The 27,749-nt window shown below is 40.4% G+C and overlaps 3 protein-coding genes across 3 annotated transcripts; all 3 read left to right on the plus strand.

Moving 5' to 3' along the window:
• Positions 1 to 2,054: 2,054 nt before the first annotated feature.
• On the plus strand, positions 2,055 to 9,565 carry LOC143598775 (katanin p60 ATPase-containing subunit A1-like). Its single transcript, XM_077076913.1, has 7 exons — positions 2,055 to 2,321; positions 3,248 to 3,728; positions 6,939 to 7,136; positions 7,679 to 7,923; positions 8,041 to 8,199; positions 9,104 to 9,191; positions 9,263 to 9,565. The coding sequence occupies exons 1-7, from the start codon at positions 2,197 to 2,199 to the stop codon at positions 9,542 to 9,544; spliced, it is 1,578 nt and encodes a 525-aa protein (XP_076933028.1). The 5' UTR covers positions 2,055 to 2,196; the 3' UTR covers positions 9,545 to 9,565.
• Positions 9,566 to 9,871: 306 nt separating this feature from the next.
• On the plus strand, positions 9,872 to 11,725 carry LOC143598776 (uncharacterized). The gene is made up of 6 exons (XM_077076914.1): positions 9,872 to 9,974; positions 10,499 to 10,645; positions 11,000 to 11,074; positions 11,150 to 11,275; positions 11,349 to 11,429; positions 11,516 to 11,725. Exons 1-6 carry the CDS (start codon positions 9,908 to 9,910, stop codon positions 11,599 to 11,601), a joined length of 582 nt encoding a protein of 193 aa, XP_076933029.1. The 5' UTR covers positions 9,872 to 9,907; the 3' UTR covers positions 11,602 to 11,725.
• Positions 11,726 to 23,543: 11,818 nt separating this feature from the next.
• LOC143598777 (uncharacterized) lies at positions 23,544 to 26,857 on the plus strand. Its single transcript, XM_077076915.1, has one exon. It carries the CDS (start codon positions 23,676 to 23,678, stop codon positions 26,817 to 26,819), a length of 3,144 nt encoding a protein of 1,047 aa, XP_076933030.1. The 5' UTR covers positions 23,544 to 23,675; the 3' UTR covers positions 26,820 to 26,857.
• The last annotated feature ends 892 nt before the right edge of the window (positions 26,858 to 27,749 follow it).

A 27,749-nucleotide genomic window follows, 5' to 3' on the forward strand; every position in this document is an offset into this window, starting at 1 on the left:
TGCATTTCCAAACCGGGTTGTAACAAAAAATGAAATGTTACCACGCCTAAACCGATTTGACCCAAACTAATTTCAACCCGGCCCAAACCGCTAGTTTGTATACCGGTTCTCGCTCTTGTCACTCAAATTGGTTTACAACCTACACCGGTTTTATTAGACACATTAATTGTATATTTTGAATGTGTATTATCTACTCAAAAGTTATAGTCAAAATTATAGCCAGGTGCTATTATAAGTATTAATGGTAGGGATCGAACCCCTCACCACCATTTGTAAAGTAAACCACATTTCTCGCCACGCCAAATGGTAATGGTTATGTTTATTCTTCATTGTATATATATGTAATTATATATTGTGTTGGTTATGAGTACAAAAAGTAGTCAATCATTTCTTACAGGTTTGAGCCAATACGGTTTCAATCCGCCTCAAACTACTAGTTTGGAGCCTCAAACCAGTTTCAATCCAATCCAAACTGATCTGTACATGGTCAAACATTTTCCTCCATACACCATTTATAATGTCAGCGGGTTTTGACCAATGTTGACCAAACCGATTCTCTTTACAACCCGAATGGTTTGGCAAAAAAACAAAAAAAAAACAAAAAAATGCACACCTCTATACACACAATTACTTGACTCTGCTTCACACGTCTTTGACATTTTCTTATTTCTCTCCCAAAAGAACACAATCACAAATGACGCATATATGTGTGCAACATTTTTTATTTTTCAAATTTCAAATTTTTATTACGATAAAAGTGGCATTTTTACATGGTTGAGCTTGAGCGTGACATAGCCGTATTTAACTTTATATGAAAATCTTAAATTTTGACGTGGCTATGTGGATTAGCATGATATTAGTGGACACATGATCATATCATGCCAAGGCAAAGTAACCAAGTTAACTTTGAGGCAACAACGATCCACAGGTCATGAGTATATAAGGCACTAATTTAAGGATAGATGGTTTAACATTTGGATTGAACTTAATATCATGGATGCATATTTGTCAATAATTATATCTTTTTATAAACTAAGCCGGTTTTTTTATAGAATAACTTAAGGTTAAAACTAAATGATTTAAAGATGTACAATATTAAATACTAAATTCAGTAAAAACCAAGTTTTATAAAATAGAAGAAGCTTTATAAAACAAGGAACAAAGGTGGTGAGACGGGAAATGGAAAGAAGTGTTGGGGTAATTTTAACGGTTGGTTGTTTTCTTGTATTAATTGGGTCTCACTGAAAGTCAATTATTTTGGGTGGCGGGCGGAGATGAACTGAATAGCGTCCAGAGTGGCGTTGACATTTTGTGGTGTGTATCTAGATAATATTGAAGTTATTAATTGTGATCATATGCATGAAACATCATAGCACCTTTGGATCTCATGTTTAGAAGCTAAACCTATTTGCCGACAAGCGTGTGCTTGGCTAAAAATTCAAATACCAGTGGGGATAAATTCGGTCAGAGAAATGTTATTATTTGACGCCCAACAATGGAATACCAAATAATACAAAAAGACGATTGGTGTTATGTTTTTGGTCACCTTATAAAATTTGTGAAAATAAAGAGATGCTATCATCTTTATTTCAACTCCGTATTCCGTACGAATCAAGCTTCACCACTTATACTTCATACATGGTAAGCTATATTCCACAAGCTATAAATTTCAATTATACTCATATTTTATACATTACACATCAAACTTTTTTTAAAATAAAATCTAAAATTTGGGATTACTACTTATTCAAATCTTAATTTGAACCCAAACCCTCTTTTAACTTACCAAGTAAACAAAAAGATAACAATATACATAGCCGTTGATTGGCAGTGACGAAGACACGTCATAACCGGCGTCAACCAGCCAACCACATTAGCCGTTTAAATGTCGCCGTCACTCTTCTTATTCACTCATCACTTACTTTAAAGTTTAAGCCATCACCACTTTGATGGGATGGTAAAGGCTTTGGCCTTTGGGTGAGAGGTCCAGGGTGAGAGGAAAGCTTGAACATTCAAAAAAAAAAAAAAAAAAAAAAACTTACTTTAAAGTTTAAACATTCAAATCCCGATTTAAATCTACTTCCTACTAGCTAATGCAAATATCTTTATAACCTTATATTCCCTTCAGCTTCTAAGTCAGTTTCTCTGTGAACTGATCTAAAAAAACCCTAACATTCAGCGATCGATTGATTACAGATGGCAGGTGGTGCTTCGCTTGCTGGATTACAAGATCATTTGAAGCTAGCGAGAGAGTATGCTGTTGAAGGCCTCTATGATACCTCCGTCATCTTCTTCGATGGCGCCATTGCTCAGATCAACAAGTATATATTGTTTCATTTACACTTAATATTATAACACAAGCATTGTTGTTAGATCTGAAATAGTGTTAGATTCAGATGTAATTCAAACTCTAGGTTTTACTTGATACACAGAATCAGCTGATTGAGTGTTTGCAAGTTAGGGTTAGTTAATTAGGGGAAAGTTAACGTACAAATGGAATTAACGTGCTAATTGTGAAAATCAAGTAGAGTAATTATATATACAAGTAGACTACTAGAGTAATTATGTAATTACATCATAGAGTAGTTATGTTACTCTACTTGATTCTCACAATTAGCCCGTTCATTTATTATTATTTTTTTTTTATCCAAACCCTAGTTAATTATTATCTGTTATATTGTAACTACTATGTATTGGTCTCACTATGCCCAAACACTAGGTATGAATCATATGCCATTTGTAAACATGATAATCAGATAATCACTTTTAGACGCGATGCCAAACTCATTGTTGTCAGATCTAGAAATAGTGTTAGTAGATGTTAGATTCAGATGTAATTCTAACTCTAGGATTTACTTCTACACACTCGGATATATGATAATTTGATATGAAACTAAGCTTAATCAGCTGATTGAGTGTATGCAAGCTAGGGCTAGTTAACTATAATAAGTTATTGTTTTAACTGCTCCTAATTTGATTATCCGAAGCTGGAATGGATTGAATGTATCGGTTTCACTATATCCAAACACTAGGTCTGAATCATATTCCATTTGAAGACACGATAATCAGATAATCACTTTTAAGTAAATATCCAGGTGTTTATCATGTAAATGTGAGATTTCGATTACATATTAAAAACAAACCTTATGATTCTTCACAGAGCTAACTAATAACACAATTTAAGATTTAACGACAATGTGCATGTTGTTGAGTGTAATAAAACCTAATTATTTGGATATTATTTTAGGTACTTGAGCACCCTTGATGATCCTCTGGTTCGTTCAAAGTGGATGAATGTAAAGAAAGCTCTGGCAGAGGAAACAGAAGTTGTAAAACAGTTAGATACTGAAAAAAGGTCTTTTAAAGATAGTTCCATTGGTAGAAGACCGTCCTCACCTCCTATATCCACCAATAAATCATCATTTGTGTTTGAACCGTTGGATGAGTACCCAACTTCATCGGGTCCTTCATTCGATGATCCAGATGTGTGGAGACCACCTAGCCGAGACACTTCAACTAGAAGATCTGCAAGAGTTGGAGTAGGTGGTTCAAAGAAGTCACCACAAGATGGTGCTTGGGCCCGGGGTTCTACTACTAGAGGTGGAGCCACGGCTCGGGGAGGAAAAGCTGGTGGTTCTAGTAGGGTTGGACCTGGGGCCCGGGCATCAGCGACTGGAAAAAAAGGCACCGGTTCAGGGAAATCGAACTCCGCAAGAGATGATTCAGGGGTAAGTTTCGCTTTTACACTAATTTATTGTAAAAGTCAATATTTTGAAAACAGGAGGAACCATTTGGAAAAAAACCGTCTCTCTTTTATAGTTAAAGTAAAATACATATATCCTCTAATGTGTACACTAAATCTTGATACTAATTTTTTAAGAGTTCAACAGTTTTCTACTTAGTTCTAGTGATTTTTTATTTAATTAATTACAAAGACCTGTATTCGAACAATTAACCATAAATGAATATTAAATAGATATAAGATATCATATTTCAATATTAGGTTCATTTTTAATGGCTTAATGCGAAATCTACAATTCCATGCTTTATATAAATTAAAGACAGAATTACAAATTTTGTCCTTTAAAATAAGACGAATTACGGTTCGTGTCCTTTTCTAAGTTTCCTTGCAGGCGGTGTACTTTAAACTTTTTTTTCCTACAAGTTTTGTCCTTTACGCTAACTGGGTTAGAAAAAGTCAGTTAAGTATGACATGTGCCAGACATGTGATGGGCATAATTGTAATTTTAACAGGGGAATGTATTATATATATTTTCTTTTCTTTCTCTCTTCTTTCTCTCTAAGCCACCACCATCACCATAAATTCCGGCCACCACCGCTACTCTCACCGATTCCGGCAACCTCGTCCTCCGAAACGACACCGATGCCATTCTAAATAAGACAGACACTATTCATTAGTTCACCTTATTCAACAAATGATTCAATGAATCTTCCATAAATCAGCTGCTGATCATCAGGTTACAAAACTACAATCGCATAATCCAATCGTTCCAGAAGACCGATCAAATCCAGCGTTTTATCACAAACTTCCACCGAATTTGTTGAAAGTACTATCGAGTGATATCCCCAACCCTCACCCGAACCCTAACCTTATCCAACAGTCAACACAAAGTTTCACCGAATCTGTTGAAAGCCGGCGTATAATAATATGATCCACTGATAACTCCAACCCCGACCCAAACCCTAACCCTATCCAACAATCAACAAAAACTTCCATCGACTCCGTCGATATAATCCAAAATCTAAACCCTAACCCTAACATGATAATCCAAAATCATCCGGCCGAATCATCCGAAGAGGTTGATGATAATATGATGGATAAACAAGCATAATATAATTACGAGAGGAAAACACAACACTAATAAATAATAATGATGGTAGTCGCAATAAGCTATCAAACCTGCTGTTTATTTAATAATAATCGCCTCTGAATTGAAGAAATTTTACGACTAGGGTTTCAAGGAGGAGGCGAATATTGTGATGAGAGAAGACTTCGTGTTTGACCGGGGGAGTATAGTATCGGTGGGGTTATCGAAGGTAGTCCAGATTGAAACGGTGTCGTTTCGGAGGACGAGGTTGCCGGAATCGGTGAGAGTAGCGGTGGTGGCCGGAATTTATGGTGATGGTGGTGGCTTAGAGAGAAAGAAGAGAGAAAGAAAAGAAAATATATATAATACATTCCCCTGTTAAAATTACAATTATGCCCATCACATGTCTGGCACATGTCATACTTAACTGACTTTTTCTAACCCAGTTAGCGTAAAGGACAAAACTTGTAGGAAAAAAAAGTTTAAAGTACACCGCCTGCAAGGAAACTTAGAAAAGGACACGAACCGTAATTCGTCTTATTTTAAAGGACAAAATTTGTAATTCTGTCTAAATTAAATTAATAATACCTATATAAGTCAGTATTACGTTCATTTACGTGTTTGTTCTAGTTCATTTGTTTTAACTAAACTCAAGCAACTAAACATAGACTAACCCGCTCGTCTTCATTTCATCTACATCCCTACTTGAAACAGAAAACTAGATCAATAACTTCTAAATCCAATGAGTTATAAAAAAAGTATGCGAGTTAAATGACATATATGGAAAGATTACATCATAAACACGTTTCGTAGGCACTGGTTACCCTCATCGGTCGTGAGCGAAGAAGATGGTTGGTCTAGTCATGGCTGCCTTCTTTCCTGCCTTATGCTTATTCTAGCGTCCCAAGCCCACTTCAAGATGAAGAAACCTCTAATCATGTAAACCTCCGAGAGAACAACACGATTCAAGTTTTGCTCCACCTGTATAGATATTAGTTTCAAGGAAGGAACGATCTTCATGTAACCTCCCTTGAAGCTTGAATCAGAGTTGGGGCAAGATACAAATCTTGTTTTTCTTTGACATGCTCACGTGATTGGAGGTTTCTTCATTTTGAAGTGGGCGTGGGATGACGTAATGAGCACAATGCAAAGAAGAAGCCGACCATCCATAAGACCTCATCATCCGCTGTCGATGAGGGTAACTGGTCCCTATACAAAGTGTTTAAAGATTTAATATTTTCATATATGCCATATAACTCAGTAACTCACATATGTTTTCATAATCATTTGATATTTAGAAGTTATTGATCATTTTATCTAGTTTTCAATTTCAAATTGTTGTATATGAAACAAACAAAAACAGGTTTCTTCCTGTTCGTTTGTTTATGTTTATCCAAACAAACACAAACACTCATACAGATTTTATTGTTTATGTCCATTTGATAAAAATATAACTGTTGGTGTTCGTTCGTTTAATCGAAAAATGAACTAACATGCGTTAAAGAACATAAAATACGTAAATCATCAAAAAAAATACTTAGTAAAATTACACATAATATTCATTTTCTTATATGTTTCTTGACTTCTTCATTTTGGTATTAATAAATTATTGAAAACATTTTATACATAACATTTGTAGATAAACTAGTATACATGAACAAAGAGTTTGCCAAACGTTCACAAACATAGATGAACGGATGAGAAGGTTGTGTGTGCCTGTTCATTTAGCTAAACAAACATAAGATCGTGTTCTTGTTTGTTCATTTGATAAGTAAAGGAACTTCCCACCGAATGGCTCACGGAACTTTTAGTTCGTTTACAACCCTAATCTTACCACCTCTATCTGGTGTTCTTTTAGGCTATGGTAATCACTTCACCATTCATGACCTAAACTTTTAGTAAAATATTCACAATAAAAAGGAGTAGAGAATATTACTTTTCCTAAACTTAGTATAGTCCCAATCTAGCATTTATAGATATACTTCACTTCGCAATAGTTTCTATTAATTAGGAAAGTAATATCAACGACTAAAATGTGTGTTAATTTTACCAGCTTTATAATATTATATCCACCCACTTTTCACATTCCCATTATCTTGCAATAATTAGAATGGAGATTCTGAAGAACACACATCAAAACGTGGGCAGTATGATGGGCCCGATCATGATTTGGCTGCAATGCTTGAAAGGGATGTCTTAGAAAACACCCCTGGAGTGAGATTTGATGATGTGGCAGGGTTGAGTGAAGCAAAAAGACTTCTAGAAGAAGCTGTGGTTCTGCCTTTATTGATGCCTGATTACTTCCAGGTATGATGTTGGCTTGAACTATTAGTGGCAATTTTAAACATTTACTTAGGAATCGGTCAATTTCGCCATTTTGGTTGTTTTATCTCATATGATTAAAATGGGTCAAATAAGAGAGTTTAGCTAAAAGGAGTACGGGTCAAAAGGATTGAAACTTGCTCAGAAGTCTATTTTATGCAATAATTTCCTAAATTGTTGTATTCAACTAACGTGTTAGTTGGTTTTATTTAGATGTAGGGCTGTGAACGAGCCACACCGAGTCAAGCCAAGTTGGGCTCTGGCTTCAGCTCATTTATTTTAACGAGCTGAACTGCAGAGCTTTAAATATTATTTTTAATATATATATATATATAATACATAACTAATAAACTATAAAAATCTATAATTTATATATATAAGTATATTCAGAAAGTTAGACTAAAAAGGGTCAAAGGAGTTGAAAGTTGACTAGCGTGTGGTCAACGCAACCCAACCCAACCCAAATCAACTAGTCAACATACGCGCTTTCCATGAATCTTTAAATCTGAATCTTATAATAATTTCAGGGAATCAGGAGACCATGGAAAGGTGTTCTTATGTTTGGTCCACCTGGCACTGGAAAAACACTACTTGCCAAAGCGGTTGCCACCGAGTGTGGGACCACGTTTTTTAATGTTTCGTCTGCCACATTGGCTTCCAAATGGCGTGGTGAAAGTGAACGCATGGTCCGATGCTTGTTTGACCTGGCCCGTGCTTATGCCCCGAGCACAATATTCATTGATGAGATTGATTCTCTTTGTACTTCTCGTGGGTGAGTTTTATTCTATTTGTATTACATAATCACTTTCAAAACACACACAAAAACCCCTCTTGTAAGTGTGTGAATGTGTGTTATGTACACATTATGACATATTTTTAATGTGTTCAGGGCTTCAGGGGAACACGAGTCTTCAAGAAGGGTTAAATCTGAACTTCTTGTTCAGGTTGACGGTGCAAACAGCTCCGGGACTAATGAAGATGGTAGCCGTAAGATAGTGATGGTTTTAGCAGCTACAAATTTTCCATGGGATATTGACGAAGCACTAAGGTCTATTCTCATATTATGTTACTCCCAAAATTTTTTTCCAAAAAAAGAAAAAGTAATTTAAGATTTGTTCATTTAATGGACTGTAATTAGCATATTGCCAATTTTATCCTTGATGCGTTTAAGATACTAGTTCACTTGAAGAACTTGCAAGAGTTGATGATAAAGGTAATCAGGGGTAAAATGGATAATTATTTTTTTAAATGTATGCAAGATACGTACAATCAATGCATATTTTACCCTCAATGTATTTAAGAAACAATTAGGGGTGTAAATGAGCCGAACGAGTCCGAGCTCGCTTAAACTCGAGCTTGGCTTGTTTAACTTGTGAGAGCTCAAGATCAGCTCGAGCTTGGCTTATTTCTAAAGCTAGAGCTTGATCCTTGAGTAATTTTTCAGCTCGAACTCTGCTTGTTTATTACTTATTAATTATTGTGTTAATTAATTTCTGTATATTTCTAATTATTTTTGTATATATTTTAATTATAACTTTTATATATAACATAATATATATTATTTTGTTACTTTGTTAAAAAAGTAATATATAACAAACAAATAAATTTTTTTAAATATTGGGCTCGTGAGCCTACTCGAGCTCATTTAATTAAATGGGCTTATTTTTAGGCTCCGGGTTCATTAATTAAACAAGCTTATTTTCTGGCTCGAGCTCATTTAAGCTCATCTCAACTCTAGCTTTTAGTGAGTCGATCTCGAGTGGCTCACGAGCGACTCAACTTGTTTATTGATTAAAGTAATTAAGGGTAAAATGTGTAATTTATACATTATAATATATTTTAGATAGTGGACGATTATTTTGGACAAGTTAAAATAGAATCATGGATAATAGTTTTCGGACATAAGAATTTCATTTATTTAATGCTTCATTGCTTATTTATGGTAAATGCAGGCGGCGTTTGGAAAAACGTATATACATTCCTCTGCCAAATTTTGAGAGCCGAATTGAGCTTATAAAAATTAATTTGAAGACTGTTGAGGTAAACTCACTTATTTTGTTAATGGCATATTTGTAAACAAAAGTGACTGAGCCAACCACATTCTTTGTCAGGTGGCTGCTGACGTGGACATCAGTGTGGTAGCACGCCGGACCGAAGGATACAGTGGTGATGATCTAACAAACGTATGTCGTGATGCATCCTTAAACGGAATGCGACGTAAAATAGCAGGAAAAACACGTGAGGAAATTAAAAACATGCCAAAAGATGAAATCGTGAAAGACCCAATCGCCATGTGCGACTTTGAAGAAGCTATTAAAAGAGTCCAACCAAGTGTTTCTGCAGCCGATATCGAACGCCATGAAAAATGGTTTCAAGAATTTGGATCGGCTTAGTGTACAACTGTTGTTGCATGACGTACTAGTCGTGATGCAGGAAAAAACATTAAGGGGGTTTAATTTTTTAAGGTGGAAACCAGTTGTGTGTTTTTGTTGAGTTGTGTTTGGTTTGGAATCTTGGACTGCTTTAATGACTGTTGGGATATAACTTTAAAAGAATATTGGCAACATGATCAATAGCAAAAGTTAAAGATCATAGCTAGCATCGCCCTGATCATTGTCTGTGAACTTTACAATGATCAATAATCAGACAATTTGTCATTAGTTATGGGTATAAAACTAATTAATGTAACTTCACTAACTTCAGTTACTTGTAATCCAATCTTGATTTTTTCAAGGTTAATCTGTATACTCGTTCCAATGGCTCTGAACTCGTCTTTTCGAGTTATTATATGTCTCTTCACCTTCTTTTCACTCTCTCTCCAAGGTATGCGCAAGACATGTTTGTAATAAAAACTAGTGTTGTGAAACTGGACTAGACTTTAGAGATTTTTATCAGTCTGGTTTTTGGGTTTTCCAGTCAGGTATTTTATTCAGCCGTAACCGAAAATCAAACTGAACTGAAGTCAGTAGGTTCAAACCAAACATAAATACCGAATAAGAATGCGGTTTGGTGTTCCGTTTGTCGATTAATCAAATTTAACCACCAGATTGGTTATTTTGAATAATCGAATCTCTTATTTGTTTTATCTGGCTACGGTTATTTTTAGTTTAATTAGTATCAAACCGAATAATGAGCACCCGAACAGATTTAGGTGTGCCACTTGTTTGGTTATGACTTACGAGTTAATGGACCGGCCTACAATGTATTGACCGTGAATTCTGGTCAAAGTCAATGGTCCCTTTACAGACCAGTTAAACATGTTAACTGTCGTTGATCCGCTTTTCATACTATTATATAAAACTTGTAATAATGAATTAATCAATGTGGTTGTGTTTGGCAACAAGCAGATGCGTGTAAAGACAAAGATTGCGGTCAAGGAAAGTGTGTAGCTGATTTTCCATTTCCTGACATAATGTTTCATTGCGAGTGCGATGCTGGTTGGAGCACCATCATGATTGGAACCATGCCCTTTGGCAGCTGCATCATCCCCAATTGTTAGTTTCCTACTTCCACATTTACATAGTTACATAAAACTGACCTTATGTAAACGAGCCAAGCGCTGAAGCGAGATTGAGCTCAGGCTTAATGTTAAAAAAGTCACATCGTCTAGCTCATTTGTCTTAAGTTAAAATGTTGAGCTCGAGCTTAACTTGTAAAAAGCTTGAGCTGACTCGGTTTGGCTTGTTTATATATCTTAATGAGCTGAATGGTAATGAAAAGCTTTGGTCTAGTTCATTCCGGCCCTAAAACTAGATGTGTTAAACACATGAGTCCAAACACGGCACGAGTTTTTGTAGTTTAACACGAACATGTATTTGCTATTATATATTATGGAATACGAATTGCAGGCACTATCGATTTCTCATGTGGCGGAAAGTACCTTCCCACGCCTCCTGTATTTCCACCCGTCAATTTAACCAGCCGTAAGCATCCATCCATATGCACACAGACCTTCGATCTTGTTTCTATTTTCATCTGATGATTTAGTTAACTTGCAGCTAACTGTAACTTTGTTTGGTGTGGAGACGGCTACTGCGTGGCGGACGGAGACGATCACTATTGTCAATGTCGCGATCGTGCTGCTAATTTGTTGCATAATCCAAAATTCATTTGCATGCAACAATGTACGTAACGAAATTAATTATAAATTAGAAATTAAAATCCCCTCTATTTCACCTAAATATCCTTTTTTTGCAGGTTATCTGGATGGAGATTGTAACCACCTAAGTCTCTTCTCGTCATCGCCTCCGCCTAGCAGTGTGGCGTCACCAGGTGGCGGTAAGCCTTTTATTTACTTGTTCTTGTTAATGCATTTTCATTATCTGAAAACATATTATTCTTTTTTTTTTTTTTTTTTGTGTTAGGGATAAATGATGCTTCATATTTATTCACAAAGCTTCCTGCTGTTCTTGTTGCAATTTTCACCGGAATTTTTCTATCAAGGATCTAATAAATGATAATCCATGTATGCATGGACGAGCCTACTATACAGGGTGCGTGGTCAGCCGACCCTGAAGTTAATTAATTTTGATATATGTAAGGTATATAGTTGTTTTTCATATGATTCTTAGATTTTTTAATACATATAATACATGTATTAGGCAAACAAAGTGCAAAAGGAAAAACAAATTTGGAATTCGATGACGTACTTGCATTCTTGTTTATACATGGTTATTGAACGGTGCATTACACTTTTGTAGTCATGATGACCTCATAACTGCATCGTTAAGCTCACGCTAACCTATCAATTTTGGATCCAATTCAACATAATTGTAGGTCTCAGTAAATTACTGGTTGCCATAACAAATTATATATCATGATTTGTGTGACCAGCCTGATCCAAACCAAATTTTTGGATAGTTAAGAAAAATTTGAGCATTAATAAGCACCACCTGGTAGATAAAGATCATCGGTGCCCCCAAGACACAAACAGCAGATCGTGTAATAACTTCTACAACATTGATCAAATTAACTTTATGACTATGGCACATGACCGTCGGCCGGTTTGTTGGAAAATCAGGCCTTGATTAACACACAAAACACATGATATGAATGAACTTGTTTGACTCTTTTATTCTGATAACAGTATAAAAGCACACCCAAACCTATTGCATGACGACCCTATTTATAGCTAAACAATTATGATGAATGGATACCACACTATGAGTCTATGACTCAAAACTCTATTTAAATAATAAAATAAGCAACTAAAATAAACCTATCTAATAAAACACGATAATCACTAAAAAATCAAACAAATAAAACTCCGAACTTATTTGTTCGTATTCTTGATTATTATCACAAACCCTTTTCTTTCATAATTATCGGCTCACGTCATCCCCTTAATTATGAATGTCCGGGCGTGGCTAAATCAAGCTAACAAAAATCAAGATTTCATATGCTTTGTTGCGTGTCATGTGATGACAATGTTGGATATTTGTTCCGATTGCAAGATATATAGAGAGGATATCATATACCAATATTGCATTGTGCATATAGTATAAATAACAATGGAAGGACGGACCCGACAAAAAAAGGCACAATTAAGAGACAAATGCCGATAAAAGGCAATTATTGAAATAAACGTTGAATATACTATTTGAATGACATTGTAAACGTAGCACTAGATTTGACAAAAAAATAAAAAAAACTTTTTTTCGTATTGAAGAATTTATATAACGTAGAACCGTTTGTAAAATACTTGAGATCGGCTAACTGTTCAAATAGTTTGCTACTCGAAAGTGGCTAAAAAAAGTGTAATAGAAATCAGCCGTATAAGTTGTTAGAGACACATTAAGGGGGTGTTTGGGATTGCTTATTTTCACCAACTTATAACTTATTAACTTTTTGAAAAGTAATAAGGTGTTTGAGATTGCTTATATTGTGAGAGGAAAAATTTCATAAATTTCAATGTTGTAACTTATCAACTTAATGAAAAGTTATAAGAATGTAAAATAAGAAATTCCAAACACCCCCTAATTGTATATTTTGAATATGTATCATTCTAGTCAAAATATTATTGCTTGTATTAGTTACATGTAGGTTATGTTTCTTCACCATGGGAGGCATTTCCTGCGGGACCAGCTTGCATACTGCGCGTAAGGACGTCACTTCTCTGAGCATGGTTGGTCCTGCGGATCCAGTTGGTCTCTGCGCAGACGTCCCTGTTTAAGGTGAGTCTTGCGGGTCCAACTGGGCTCTGCTGGGACCTACCTCTTCAAGTCCCCCCAGTCCAATGTTCTTCTCATGAGTGTTTAATGAAGTGAGGTGAACTTTTGGACTTGAGCAAAGGGTTTTGAAAAGGGTTTTGTAAGGTTTTCCATGGGGATTCTTTCCGCGGAAGTCCTTGTCACTTGCAGAAATGCCCGAGTTTCCTGCTTGGTCTTTGGGTATGATGCGGGTAGGTCTGTAACCTCCTCGCAAGTCAGGAGCATTGAGTCCCAGTTGTATGTATTTTCCATGAGGTTTTGGTGGTTTTGAACATAGTGATCAATTATGTTAAGACCACCAATTCCATCCTGGAGCTTCAAACAACGTAGTTCTCGATGTTCCCGCTATGCGGGGATGCTATTTCCGTTTCCGCAAGCATTGCCCAGAAGATCCTTCTTGGTTTCAATTCCCAGCGGAGCGCTAGGTATGTGAAGGGTTTTGCCTTAACACTGTACCTGCGCTCGTCTTACGGTTACTTTACTCTCAAGGTATTCCTGGCGTCAATTCCCTGCGGGTGCTAGGTATGTGAAGGGTTTTGCCTTAACACTGTACCCGCATCCGTCTTACGGTTACTTGTTCACCAAGGTTCTTGGCTTCAATTCCCTGCAGGTGCTAGGTATGTGAAGGGTTTTGCCTTAACACTGTACCCGTAGCCGGCTTACGGTTACTTGTTTGCCAAGGTTTATTTGGCTTCAATTCCCTGCGGGTGCTAGGTATGTGAAGGGTTTTGCCCTTACACTGTACCCGCATCCGTCTTACGGTTACTTGCTTGCCAAGGTTTATTTGGCTTCAATTCCCTGCGGGTGCTAGGTATGTGAAGGATTTTGCCTTTACACTGTACCCGCATCCGTCTTACGGTTACTTGCTTGCCAAGGGGTAAGGGGTATTTTCCCGCTTACTTTTTAATACTTTCGAATTTTGAATTTTGAAATTCGAAGAGTTGGTGAAAAGATAAACCTCTGAAACGTCGTGCGACGGTTTCTTCTGACTGTGTCAGGACGTGCAGGAAGTTATGGTGACGTGACAGAACATGGTCATTCCAGTCGCTTTTTCAGGCGCGTGGGAGCGATTTTTCGGGCGCGTGGCCGCGAAATTACTGGCACACGTCCTTTCAACAGCTGTTGCCAGCTTGCTTTTTGCCACGTGTCATAGTTTCATTGTACATTTGATTTCTCTCTCCTCCGCATTAAATTCACCGCATTAATTGCGATTACTATATAAAGGGGGAGAGGGTTATTTGCAATTCACACTTTCCACTTTCATCTCTTCTTTTCAAGTAATTTCCGGCGAATTTTTCTGTTCAGTAAAGCATTACCCTGAAATCTCTTTTCGTCTTTCTTCCACCATGTCTTCTCATGATGCTGATGACCAGAAGACTGCTGGCGAATGCCAGTGCTCTCTTCCTGTCGATCTGTACCAGTATATCATCAGGAAGTTCATGCTCGAGTCTCTCGAGCCTGAGTTTCCTGAACCCCACCATACTGTGTACGATGCCCCTAGTGGCAAGATCGGGGTTTATGCTGCATTCTTTGTCTACGGGAACCTTAGGTTTCCGTTGACAAAGTTTGTGTACCGTGTCCTAGAGAGGCACGGTGTGCACCTGACAGAGGTGCACCCCATGGCCATTGCCAAGGTCCGGCATTTTGAGTGGGTGTGCCGGATACTGGGCCTTGAGCCCCTCGTTGATCGCCTGATGACCTTCTATACATGGAGGTGCATCCAAGGGTGGTACACTCTTACAACCCGTATCAAGGGTTTAAAGATTTGTACCACCGAGCGGAGTCTTCGCTCATGGAGAAGAGAGTTCTTCTTCATATCCGCTCGCGCCATCCCCATCGCCATGAAGTTCAAGAATGGCCAGGCACTTCCGAACCTTCCCGCCCTCAACTACGAGGAGGCGGAATGGTTCTCGAAGATTTCCCGGGTCCAGTCCCCGGTTTTCCGTTTTCCGGAGTCGGCGATGGTGATGTTTGGGATGAGCCGGGTGTGGAAGGCGGCGAATGCGGATAAGGTTCCGATCGTCCTTGAATATGGTTCGAACTCTGTCCCTTATGGTACGTCTTGTTTCATTTTGCTGACTTCGATTTTTACTAACTTTCTTGTTGATTTCAGAGGGGAACGATCTTCAGTCGCTCCTGAACCCGCGGGAGGAAGATGGTCCCGTGCGGATGGGTACTCGTGCTCTGGACGAGAACGAGTTGCCCATCTTAGAGCAGACCGCGGGTCGGTTCGTGGAGGTTTACCCGCCAGGCCAAGAGATCCTGAGCCACCGACGGCCAGGTAAGCCTATCTTCTACCCTGAACCTCTCAATGCTGTGCCTGCTGCTGGAGTTCATGACATTTCTTCTTCTGAGGAATCCGCAGAAGGTCCTCCACTGGTGCGGAAGAAAAAGGCTGCCGTCGGGAAGGGCAAGGAGAAGGTGGCCTCTACGGCCGACCCGGTAATCCTATCTGACTCGGAGTCAGATAATGCAGAGGTGGCGGGGAAGCCCGGTGGTGAGGAGACCACCGCTCCGGAGGCTGCAGGTGTTACCTCCGGGGAGGCAGCGACGACGACGGTTACCGGTGTCAAGAGGCCGACTCCATCGGGTTCGCCCCCGCTCGTCCGTGCGTTCAAGCTCAAGAAACCCCGTGAGTACCCCCATAATTCTTGTCTAGATTTGTTGTTTCAAATAAATTTTTCTAACACTTTTGCTTGTGCAGGTGTGGATGTTGACGCATTCCAGGGTGGAGTTGGAGCAAGTATTCCCCCGCCAATGACGGTAGGCTCGGTCAGCCTTCCCGAGGCGTCGACCCAGGCGTCTACGCCTGCTTCCGCTGGTTCCAGCCTTCCTGAGGCTGTTCCCGCTGAGAAGGTGTCTCCGCCGGCCGTGAGTGCAATTTTTACAGCATCTTTCACGGAGCCGGCGGTTACTGTTGCTGAGGAGGTGGCGCCAAACATGGCTACCACAGCGGCTGCCACTATACCTGCGCCACCGGCACCGACGGCCGGACCATCAGGTATGCGCCAGGCTTCCCGCCGATCTATGCCACCTTCCCGTCTGCCTGACCTGTTGGATGGATTTCCTTTAGGTTCAGGTGATGGGTTTGGCGGCTATCGGCCTGTTATTGACCCTACAGGTACGTAGGGTTCTTTTTCCCTTGTATATTTTTATCATCTTTTCCTAACTGCCTTTGTTTCTTTTGCAGTGTCGGATTCCAATGAAGTGTATGTTCCAAGATGGAACATACGCCGAGGAACAACCCTTCGCACCCCTGTGGAGTGCGTGGACTGGGCTCGCCACGCTGCTCCTCCTGGTGCGTTGGGGGAAGCCATGGCTAGCTACCAAGAGGGTAGGCTAACCAATGAGCTTCGGGTTCTCCAGGCCCGAACGCAGCCCCGCGTCGAGCTGCTTTGTCGTGAAAACGACAAGTTAAAAGCAGCTCGCGCCAAAGATATATCTGAAGCGCGGGCTCTTCGGGAGGAGAACCGGCAGTTGGCCGCTGCCGCAGCCGAGAAGGAGAAGGCATTCAAGGCCCTCGAGGTTGAAGTCCAGGCGCGACTCGAGGCCCGCTCCAAGGCTGCCCAAGCTGTGAATGAACAGCTTCGGCTGGCCAAGGAGACTGCGCGAAACTCAACTGAGAGGGCTGCCAAGGCTGAAGCTGTTGTTGAGCCGCTTCGCGAAGAGAATGAGCAGCTTAAATGCAAATTAAAGGCTCTTCAGCATGCTCATGACGCCTTGGCAATGGAAGATGCCAAGAAGCTGCAGGAGATCCTTGACCAGAGGGGGGTGCTTGACCGCACTGAAAGGAAACTCAAAAGCGTCGAAGAGGCTGCCGCCAAGGAAGTTCAACTTGCCAACCTTGATAAAAACGGAGCCGAACGTGCTTACAAAGAAAGTCAAGCTACCCTCCAATGGCTGCTTCGAGAAGCGTTGCCTCAGGTATCTTTATCTTTTTCTTTACGCTTTCCGCTCGTAATTAGAAAATGTTCTAACTTGTATTCTTTTGTAGGTTGCGCGTCGGGTCCTTTCAGAGACCTCTTATGACGATGCGATGAGCGCAGCCCTCAACGCTTCTCATGAGGATGGGGAGAAGACTGGCTTCCTGCTTGGTCTAGGGTTTGCTGAGAGAGGCTTTCCGCCCTCCAACTTCCCTTTATTCAATGTTAATACTGAAGCTGCTTATGACCAAGCTGTGAACCAGTACGCTGCCTTCCCGCATCCAGTGGTGGAGAAGGTGAATGAGGCTGCTGTTGCTGATGATGGGCTAAACATCCTTAAGGCTTTCCTTGGGCAGCCACGCTCAGACGGTGCTGGTCCAAGCGGAGGTGGCCCTGAAGCCTGATCCTGAAGATCTCTTCCCACCGCTAGGATAGACTTAGCTTTGTATAGATTTCTTTTAGGCGGGTAGTTACCCGGCCACTGTTGTAATATATCATTGAAATATTAATCTTTTTGCGTATAAGACTGTTATTTCCTTCTTTGGGTTCCTTGCTTTATAAACTTATGACTTGCATGTTTAAATTAGCAATTTTCCAAGTGTTCAGAATAAGAACCTTTGAACGTGGTTGATAGTGGGTTAAAGTTTCGCTTCCTCCTTTGTGATTGTGCGGGTAGAACCGTCACTTGCACTTGGTAGGATGGCTAAACTTTAACTTTTATCTAACCTGCGTGCTGGTTTTTCCTACTTTTTTAGGATAAGTTAACCTTTGAACGTGGTTGATAATAGGTGTGAAGTTTTGCTTCCTCCTTCGTGATTGTGCGGGTAGAACCGTCACTTGCACTTAGTAGGATGGCAGAACTTTACCCTTATCTGACCTGCGTGTAGGTTTCTCATCTTTTGAGGATAAGTTAACCTTTGAACGTGGTTGATAATAGGTGTGAAGTTTTGCTTCCTCTTTCGTGATTGTGCGGGTAGAACCGTCACTTGCACTTAGTAGGATGGCAGAACTTTACCCTTATCTGACCTGCGTGTAGGTTTTTCTCATCTTTTTAAGAATTTCGTTTTGAACCGTTCGACGCGCGGTTGTCGATAGGTTAGTGTTCATTTTTTTCATGATTCATGCGGATAGACCGGCACTTTCATTTAATGGGATGAACTCTTTCAACTGACCTGCGTGAAGGTTTGCCACGTTATTGGGTTCGTGCGGGTAAGACCGCCTTCCCACGCAACGACTTCACGTAATGTGAATGTCGTCACCAGTGTTGGATAGTTTTAACCGTTCGACGCGCGGTTGTTGACAGGTTATTACAATTTCCTTAATGATTCATGCGGATAGACCGGCACTTTCATTTTTGGGTGCTGAACTTTTTCCCCTTCAACTGACCTGCGTGAAGGTTTGTCACGTTATTGGGTTCGTGCGGGTAGGACCGCCTTCCCATGCAATCACTTCACGTAATTATGCGGTGAAAACCGGCATATTAGTGTTCAGAAAAGTATAAATGTAAAATCATCAGCTTCGATATTCTTAAAGAGAATCATTTCCATTAGAAGTGGCTCTTGGCCTTCTCTTTACAAATTGGAATTGATTACATGCAAACTGTGTAATTGAACTTCCTTCCATGTTGGGATGGGAGTGCCATCGAGCCGATACGCACCTGGTTCGGGATCTCGTTCTTTACGCAGCATGTAGTCTCGATTTTGAAGCTGAAATTGGTTCGTGTTTTCCCCAGCTGGGGTTCTATACGCACTCGCCTGCCTAGCTTTTATTTCGCCACGAGGTGCGCGAGCGTCCCATCTCTGACGAATGTTTCGACCATGTCTTTTACGTCTATGCATTCTTCGGTGTTGTGGCCTTTTGTTCTGTGATAGTCACAGTACTTGCTCCGATCAGCATCGTGACGATGCCGGATTACTGGAGGCTTTGGCCATGGGAGCTCCTCAGTAGCAAATATGTCAGTGACGCTTTTGGTAAGTGGCGTCCACCTGGAGTTCCGGTGCGGCTTTACATTATCCCTTTCACCCAACCGGTGCTGTAAGCCGGATGAGGTGTCAAAGTTTACCCTTGACTGCCAAATGCCTTGCTTCCGTTTTTTGTTCAATCGGGCGGTGAGGACGTTGTCCTCTCTCGTCCTCTGGGTGTAAAGGTTTGTGTTCTGCGGAAGGTCTCTACCCAGTTGCTTCTCCGTTTCCGCATAGCGTTTGGCTGCTGTCATGATGCCATCCCATGTGGATGGCATTCCATCTTTACCGGTTAGGGTGCGGATAAGCTCTGGGTCTTGCGCGCCCTGGATGAAGGCTGCGCGAACAAGATCCTCGCTGATATTGCCCAAACTTAACTTCTTTGAGTTGAAGCGAGTGATGAAGTTTGGCAGAGATTCATCTTCTTCCCGTGTGCATTTGAGGATTGTCCATTGCTCCTCGGTATACTTTCGCTGCTGGCTGAAGTGTTGGCTAAACTTCTGCTGGAAGTCTGCCCAGTCGTAAATGTGGTTAACCGGTAAACGATCAAACCAAGCCCTAGCAGCCCCCACCAGCGTCATTTGGAACATGTAACACCACGTGGGTTCCGTCCAATTGCTAACGGTTGCCCCCGCTATGAACCTGTTCAAATGATCGTCTGGATCAGATATGCCGTCATATGTGCCTATGTTAGGCATTTGTTTAGCACTTTTCGGGGCAATTGCTTCAGCAATGTCCCTTGCAAATTTGGACGTTCCTGCATTTGTAACGTTTGGTCTGAACGTTTTAGAGAAGTCTCGTGGACTTCCATCTATGCTTTTTGGTTTGAAGGCTTGTCCAAAATGCCTTTTCGGTTGGGTTTCCGTTTCTTTACGCTTCCCTTTTGCTTTATGACGAGGGTTCGCGTCGGAGTCGGATTCCTCCGAGTCATCCTCCCAGTATTCGAATTCGTCGGCCTGTTGCACGGAACGCAAGCGTTCATTTAACTCAGCCTGGAATTCCTTTTGTCGTGCCTCCGCCCATGCCTTGACTTCGTCGAGAGTCTGGCGGGGGAGTCTTCGTTTTTCAAACTGGGTATCGGTGGATCCCAGTAGGCGGTCATTTACTGCACTTGCCCCTGCTTTAGTAAGTGGGGTAGTGTTCGTAAAATTTACTTCACTTGCTCCGGCTTCGGTAGCCGGAGTAGTGTTTGTAAAAACTGTGTTGCCGGTATTCCCCCCAATAGCTGGGGTTGTGGTTACCGGAATTTCTCTAACCATCTTTTGTATAAAGGTTTGAAAAAACTGGAGAAAATTGTAGTTCTAGCTTTATGCACGGATGGCGCCAATGAAGAAACACTAACCGGACCCCGGGCAAGTTACTGGTAACCTGGGGGTTGGAGAGATGTTTCCCACGAGGGGTTAGACCCTTGGAAGATGGTTCTTCTGATAACCTGCAAAACAGACACCGTGAGCTCGTCACTGAGAAGGGGGGGGGGTTTCTCCTTGTGACCACCCTCCGGCGTGAGAATCAGACTAGATTGCTCTTTAAATATAAAAGTATATTAAGAGATTGCTAGAGCAGATATCAGGTATATTATAATGATAATGTAATAAGATATGTTAAGATCAGATGATCATACCATTTGTGGTATTTATAGCCGAAGGTAGGTTTCCAAGGGGTTTAGCCGGCCCAACACGCTACCAACTGTAACCTATGCACGTGCCCTGCCTGTGAATGGTGGATAGGTAGCGGCTGACACAGAGCAGGCGTGTCGTGCACTCTTCCTCTTCTGCCAACTACAGGCTAGGCACGTGGTATGGCAGGAGTTGGTGGGTAGGCGGCGGCTATTGGTCACAGTGCTGTGGCGTGCTGTCTGCCATGCTGCTGTCAGTGAGCTGTCGCATCTCTGATCAGATCTTTTGTCCATACCTCGTCAGGTACAGTAAAAGATCCTTCAGTATACGGACTGGCTTATTTGGGCGGGAGTATTCCCCCTCCCGCCTCTGTGCGGGATTGCTCCCGGCTTGGCTCATTCCTTCAGGTGACACTGAACGATAGAGAGCTAAGTGCCTTGTGCGTGTAGCCATGCTGCGCGGGTGGCCTTCCCTCATGGCTTGTATCCGAGGCTGCGGGAACAGGCGGAGTCCTTCACCATGGGAGGCATTTCCTGCGGGACCAGCTTGCATACTGCGCGTAAGGACGTCACTTCTCTGAGCATGGTTGGTCCTGCGGATCCAGTTGGTCTCTGCGCAGACGTCCCTGTTTAAGGTGAGTCTTGCGGGTCCAACTGGGCTCTGCTGGGACCTACCTCTTCAATATATATATTGTAATAATTTTGAATACAACATATGGCTGTTTATATTCTTCTTCCAATGCATTTGATCATGTTCTTCTTTCAAATAGTGTCGTTGATTAATTTCTTATATAACTTTCATGCTAATCTGAGCTGACTCGTTTAAATTTCAAAGTCAAGCTTGAATTGAGGTAAGCTAGCTCATATAGTTTTATCATGTTCTTCTTCCAATGTGTTTGATCATGTTCTTCTTTCAAATAGTGTCGTCGATAAATTTCTTATATAACTTTCAAGCCAATCTAAGTTGACTCGTTTAAATTTCAAAGTCAAGCTTAAGTTGAGGTGAGCTAGCTCATATAGTTTTAGTTGTTGAGTCGTTGGCTTAAAGCCTCCTTGTTGCCCTTTTGAATTCTCACTAGTGACACAATAAATGTACTGATCGTTAACCATGTCGCTCCCCTTCTTTGTAGTTTTCATCAACTAGATTTGAAATAAGTTGAACTAGAGACCTAAACTAAACGATCTCAATGTAGTTTAATCTTCTAATATTTCAAAGTAATTATTAAAAAAAAAGTGAATATAATGTTAGAAAAATGAGCTTTAGCTCAACTGGTAGAAAGGATGTGAAGATTTAGACTAGAGAGGTCAGAGGAGTGGAGACGGCAAAGTCTTATGTTTAAATCAAATCCTAAGTTAGTTTTACCGCATGTCCTTCGAGCATCGGTTTTTCCCATAGCCAAAGACGGTGAGATTAGTTACTCAGCACTATCAGCGATCACGACGTATGAGATCGTCTTTTGTCATTGAGTTACCTAGTAGCCGAGCTTTATTTATTTTATTTTATTATATTATAATACATATAGACAACCTTTCACCTCCCACTTTCTCTCTCATGAGACACTTGTATATTTAATATTGGACTGAATGCTACCTTCAATTTCATTCATTACTTTGTCATTACCACATTTTTTCTTGAGTTTGATTTAACCATTGAATCTTTCATTTGAATGCAACAGATGAATACTTTACCATTTCCATCTACCCGGTATTGAATCCCAGATCCGTTTCAATTGAAGCCTACTTTAAGACCTCATCTTCAATTCTCAAATCACATATACGGATTCTATGGTTCACCTCCATTAGTTCAGTTTCTTATATAAAATGTTTTCCTTCGATGTATAAACGCATCGACCGAATTTCTATTGTATCCCGCCGCAACGCGCGGGCTCTCCCACTAGTTGTTAATTGATGTGTCTTAAAAAATAAAAAAGTCGATACGTAAAACACGCCGACGACCAAAGTCAGTCCAAAAAAGGAAAACATATAAAAATACACACTACTTACTAAGACCATCTCCAATGGTTGTTTTTCCTTGGTTCAAACCAAGCCAAAAACCACTTAAACCATTGGAGTGGTGGTTCAAACCTAAAACCAAGATTTTAGGTTTGATTTTTCAAACCAACAAAAACCGTTTAATGTGGACCCAAACATCACATCTTTCACCCCATATATATATATATATATACCAATATTTAAATTTATAAAATGTATTAAAATATTATACATATATACATATTTTTTATATTTATTTCAAAAATCATGCCTTTTTGTTAGTGTATTTTTTTACGTAACGGCTAGTTTAACGGTTAAATTTTTTAACGGCTAATTTTTAAAACGGCTAGTCTTTTAAGGATTTTATTATTTATTTTACAACACTTATTTATTTTGCCATGCTTATCTATCTGTTATATTTTAGTCAATCTATTTTTTACTAAATTTTTATTATATTGCTATTTATTTAAATAAAAATTATAAAAAAAATATTTTATAGTATTTTAAATTCTTATTTAGAGTAAATGTAAAAGTAAATGATGATGTGGAGTAAAAAAGATGGTTTAACCGTTTAAGAATGTAAATTGTTGGAGCAAAAAAGATGGTTTTCAAGAAAGCTGACTTGGCTCATTTGAATAAAACACTGTTGGAGATGTACGTTTGAGAATCACATCATACCAACACAACAAAATCAAGTTGACTTCAACTTCACTCCCATCCATCCTCAGATCTCACAACACACAAAGATTCACTCCGATCTTCTTCAACCAGATTCTTCGCATCATAATCCATCTTCTCAGGTTAGCTTATAATACTTTTATTCCATGAACACCATTTCATTTTCATTTTTAGGGTTTATATCACTCCTCTGTATTAACTCCGTAACATCACAATCTGATGTCTTCGGAACTAGTTTTGAATCCGAACCCAGACACCGACCCAAAATCACCTACTCTTACGACCGAATCAGCGAGGTTAAAAAACAATGCTCCAATATTTTACCCCCAATTTCCAACCAAAAACCCTACAACAAACGATTAACCAGATTAAAACAAAAGTTATCCTTCGTTAACGGCGACTGGTTTCAAGATTTGGGTAGTTACCCATTAATGCCATTTGCCCATAAACCAAACGGGTCAAACCCAAACCCAGATCCGGTTCCATATCCAAGATCTCCATTAAGCCTAATATCATTTTGGGTTACTGACGTTGACCGGGCTCACCGGTCCGGGAACTCGGTTAATGTTAATGCGGTTTTGCAGCTCGGGATCACGACCGAGGGCTCGTTCGGGTTTAGACCGTATGAGAATGATCCCGCGTTTCATATATTCCAAGATCATTCGGAGTTAACGATTTCCTTTCAAGGGATTGTGTCGGATAATTCGGATGATGGTAATGGGGAAGGCGAAACGGTAATGTGTTTGCTTGGTAACACGATGCTGCCGTATCGGTATAAGGATAGGAATAACCCGTGGGATTGGGTTAACGAGCCGGGTTTTATGACCCAGCCGCCGTTGATTCAGGATGATCAGATTTTGTTGACGATTCGGTACCCGAATACGTTTAGTTTGACGAAACGAGGGGTGTTTGGGGTTTTGAAAAGTTTGAGCCCGAAAACGAGTGAAAAGTACTTTGATGATGTGCACGTTACTGCGTCGTTAAGTGGGTCGGCTAATTACGAGTTTAATGAGAAACTCGTGGCGAAAGCGTGCGAGCCGTATCCGGTTAAAGATAATGTTACAGATGCGGATCTTGAGGTTTATAAAGGGGGTGATTTTTGTGTTATTTTGGAGCGGTTTACGGGTCAGGACCCATTGACCGTTGTCCCGAACTGGAAGTGTGATGGTAACGGGACTTTTTGTACCAAATTGGGGCCGTTTGAAACCGATGAGAGTATAAAAGCGACTAACGGGAGCTTTAAAGGTGTTAGATTAAGTCTTCAAGATGTTCGATGTGAAGAGTCGGATTCAAAGGGTAAAGAAGGTAAGTACACGAAAGTTGCGGGGGTTATTCGGGTTGTTCCGCCATATGAGGATCATTATCGTGTGTCTCAACGAACTGGGCTTAATAATATGACCCTTTCGGTTGAAGGGAAGTGGGAATCATCCAGTGGGCAGCTGTGCATGGTAGGTTGTCGTGGAGTCGGTGATCAAGAATCCAACGGTTGTGATTCGCGGGTCTGTTTATACATCCCGCTCTCGTTTTCCATCAACCAGAGAAGCATAATTCTCGGGTCAATATCGCATGTCGAAGATGGTAGCTCGAGTAATTCGTCTTACTTTCCTTTATCATTTGAGAAATTGGTACGCCCATCCGAGTTATACGATCAATATACCGGGTCGAAACCATATTACACGTATTCCAAGATCGACTCAGCCGGTACGGTGCTCGAGAAAACCGAGCCATTCAGCTTCGGGACCGTGGTCAAAAAGTCACTTTTAACGTTCCCAAAAGTCGAAGATGCTGACTCGTTTTTGGTTGGTTTGTCTCTTTTATCCGAAGATCTCACACTTCACCACCCGGCGGTTCCCAAGTCGGGCTCGAATATGTTTGCACGAACCGACTTACAACTCGAGATTTTATCGATCGGCCCGTTATTTGGTCGTTACTGGTCTTTACAAAACGAGTCGGTAACCGAAGAAGAAACCCCATACCATGTTAAACAAACATACACTGAAAAACAGCTTTTGATTAACGTGTCAGCCCAAATTAGTCTTACGGGCCCACAATACGCGAATATTTCGAATCTGTTTGTCGAAGGGTTATATCACCCGCTTGTCGGGAAACTGTATATGGTGGGGTGTAGGGATGTACGGGCCTCCTGGAAGGTGTTATACGATAGTGCGGATCTTGTAGACGGGCTCGATTGTTTAATCGAGGTTGTGGTGTCGTATCCACCCACCACGACCCGTTGGCTCGTTAATCCAACAGCTACGATTTCAATATCGAGTCAAAGAAACGCAGTTGACCCGCTGTTTTTTAAGCCCATTAAGCTTCAAACAGTCCCGATTATGTACCGGGCTCAACGGGAAGATATTTTGTCTAGACAAGGTGTCGAGGGGATATTACGGGCGCTTACGCTTTCGGCTGCGATCGGGTTTATATTAAGTGAATTGTTTTATATTAAAGAGAATCCTGACTTGACTCCGTACATTTCGCTAGTGATGTTAGCGGTCCAAGCGGTCGGGTACGGGATCCCGCTCGTTACGGGAGCCGAAGCGATTTTCAAAAAGTCGAAATCGTACGAGGAATCTTCGGTTCTTGAGAAAAGTCAAATGATTCGGGTTATAGATTACACGGTTAATATTCTCGTATTGGTTTCCTTTTCGTTAACAGTAAGGCTTTACCAGAAAGTTTGGAGGTCCCGGGAGAGATTACTCACCCGGGCCCCACACGAACCGAATCGTGTGCCGTCTGACCGAAGGGTTGTTATTGTGACCGCGGTGATCCACGTGGTCGGGTTCGTGTGTGTCGTCATCGTCCACAAGGTGCAACCGTGGCTAGTCGAGCTCGAGGAGTACGTGGGTCTGGTTCGGGATTTCTTTTTACTCCCGCAAGTTATCGGTAACTTAATTTGGCAAATCGGTTGCGTACCGTTAAGGAAATCGTATTTTATCGGGTTAACAATAATTCAACTTCTTCCACACGTATACGATTACATTCGGTCACCGATCCCGAACCCGTATTTCTCAGAAGAATACGAGTTTGTGGACCCGCGTCTCGACTTCTACTCGAAAATCGGGGACGTTTTGATACCCGTAATTGCGGTTTTACTTGCGGTGTTAGTATATGTTCAACAGAAATTGGGTTACGAGAAGCTAGCGCGGGTTCTTGATTTTGGGAAATTTAGGGTGTTGCCATGTAGGACGGTGGCGTACGAGCGGTTGCCGGCGGTGGTGGCGGAGGCGGAGATGACTTCGGGTGTCAATGGAGATGGTGAAAGGAGGAAAGAGGTTGATATAGAATGAATGTAATGTAATGTAATGTAATGTAATGTAATGAATTGCAGATGGTGTGACACATTTTGAAACTTTGTATACTTTTATTGCTAAATGATGACTAAAGTTTCTTGCTTGATTTAAAATCTAAATAAACCGGTTCGATCAAAATAATTTGGCCGGTTGTTTTCAGACTTTCATAGCGTGGATCAATGGTCATAAAACTAAACCTACCAAACTAGCTGAATAAGTCGGCTGATTTGGTTAATTTGCGATTCAAACGGTTTGATTTACGGTGGTAGTTCGGTTTAAAATTTGGAATTGGTCGTTTAAACCAAACCGGGTTGATATTAAATTATATGGATAAAAATAAAGAATAGAATGTAAATGCTCGTATTCTCGATTTAAACCCTAAAAAAAAACTTTCAACCTTCAGGATGAAACTATCAAAAACCTTTTCATATCTCGCTTTATATAAAAACACATGATGAACGTTTACACATATAATCTCAAGTATAATACTCTTAAGAATATTCGGAAAAAAAAGAGATAATAATAATAGATAACATCAAGAGCATTCAGAATAAAATATGGCACACTAGAAAACACATTCATCGTTGTAAAACATCAAATAGCAAACCAACAATGATAACCAAAAACAATGACACATTATCTAATTGCTATATGACACCTTCTTATTTTAAAATATGTATCTTTCTATTGCTATACACACACAAACACACACGCATACACAAATGAGATCATCTAAGAACTCATTTTAAGTTGTGAAAAATCGAAAAACTCCGTTTAACAGTATTTTTTTTTCATATGTATTATTTGTTAAATAGACCCGACCACCATGTTCTTTCACATTCTTGAGTATCAGCTTCTTACCCAAAACACACACCTAGAACCGACCCAATATCATTCAAGAATGACAAACCCGCAACATTCATTCTA

The sequence above is a fragment of the Bidens hawaiensis genome, unplaced genomic scaffold (genome assembly GCF_021521415.1).
Source record: "Bidens hawaiensis isolate Kalapana, Puna unplaced genomic scaffold, B.hawaiensis_p1.1 tig00050821_1, whole genome shotgun sequence".
NCBI lineage: Eukaryota > Viridiplantae > Streptophyta > Magnoliopsida > Asterales > Asteraceae > Bidens > Bidens hawaiensis.

Bases quoted from the DNA above. Each gene is read 5' to 3' on its own strand.
- LOC143598775 (XM_077076913.1), top strand. From the start codon at position 2,197: ATGGCAGGTGGTGCTTCGCTTGCTGGATTACAAGATCATTTGAAGCTA. The intron at 7,137-7,678 runs GTATGATGTTGG...TAATAATTTCAG, and splicing joins TGATGCCTGATTACTTCCAG to GGAATCAGGAGACCATGGAA. The intron at 8,200-9,103 runs GTCTATTCTCAT...TGGTAAATGCAG, and splicing joins GATATTGACGAAGCACTAAG to GCGGCGTTTGGAAAAACGTA.
- LOC143598776 (XM_077076914.1), top strand. From the start codon at position 9,908: ATGGCTCTGAACTCGTCTTTTCGAGTTATTATATGTCTCTTCACCTTC. The intron at 11,075-11,149 runs GTAAGCATCCAT...GTTAACTTGCAG, and splicing joins ACCCGTCAATTTAACCAGCC to CTAACTGTAACTTTGTTTGG. The intron at 11,430-11,515 runs GTAAGCCTTTTA...TTTTTGTGTTAG, and splicing joins TGTGGCGTCACCAGGTGGCG to GGATAAATGATGCTTCATAT.
- LOC143598777 (XM_077076915.1), top strand. From the start codon at position 23,676: ATGAACACCATTTCATTTTCATTTTTAGGGTTTATATCACTCCTCTGT.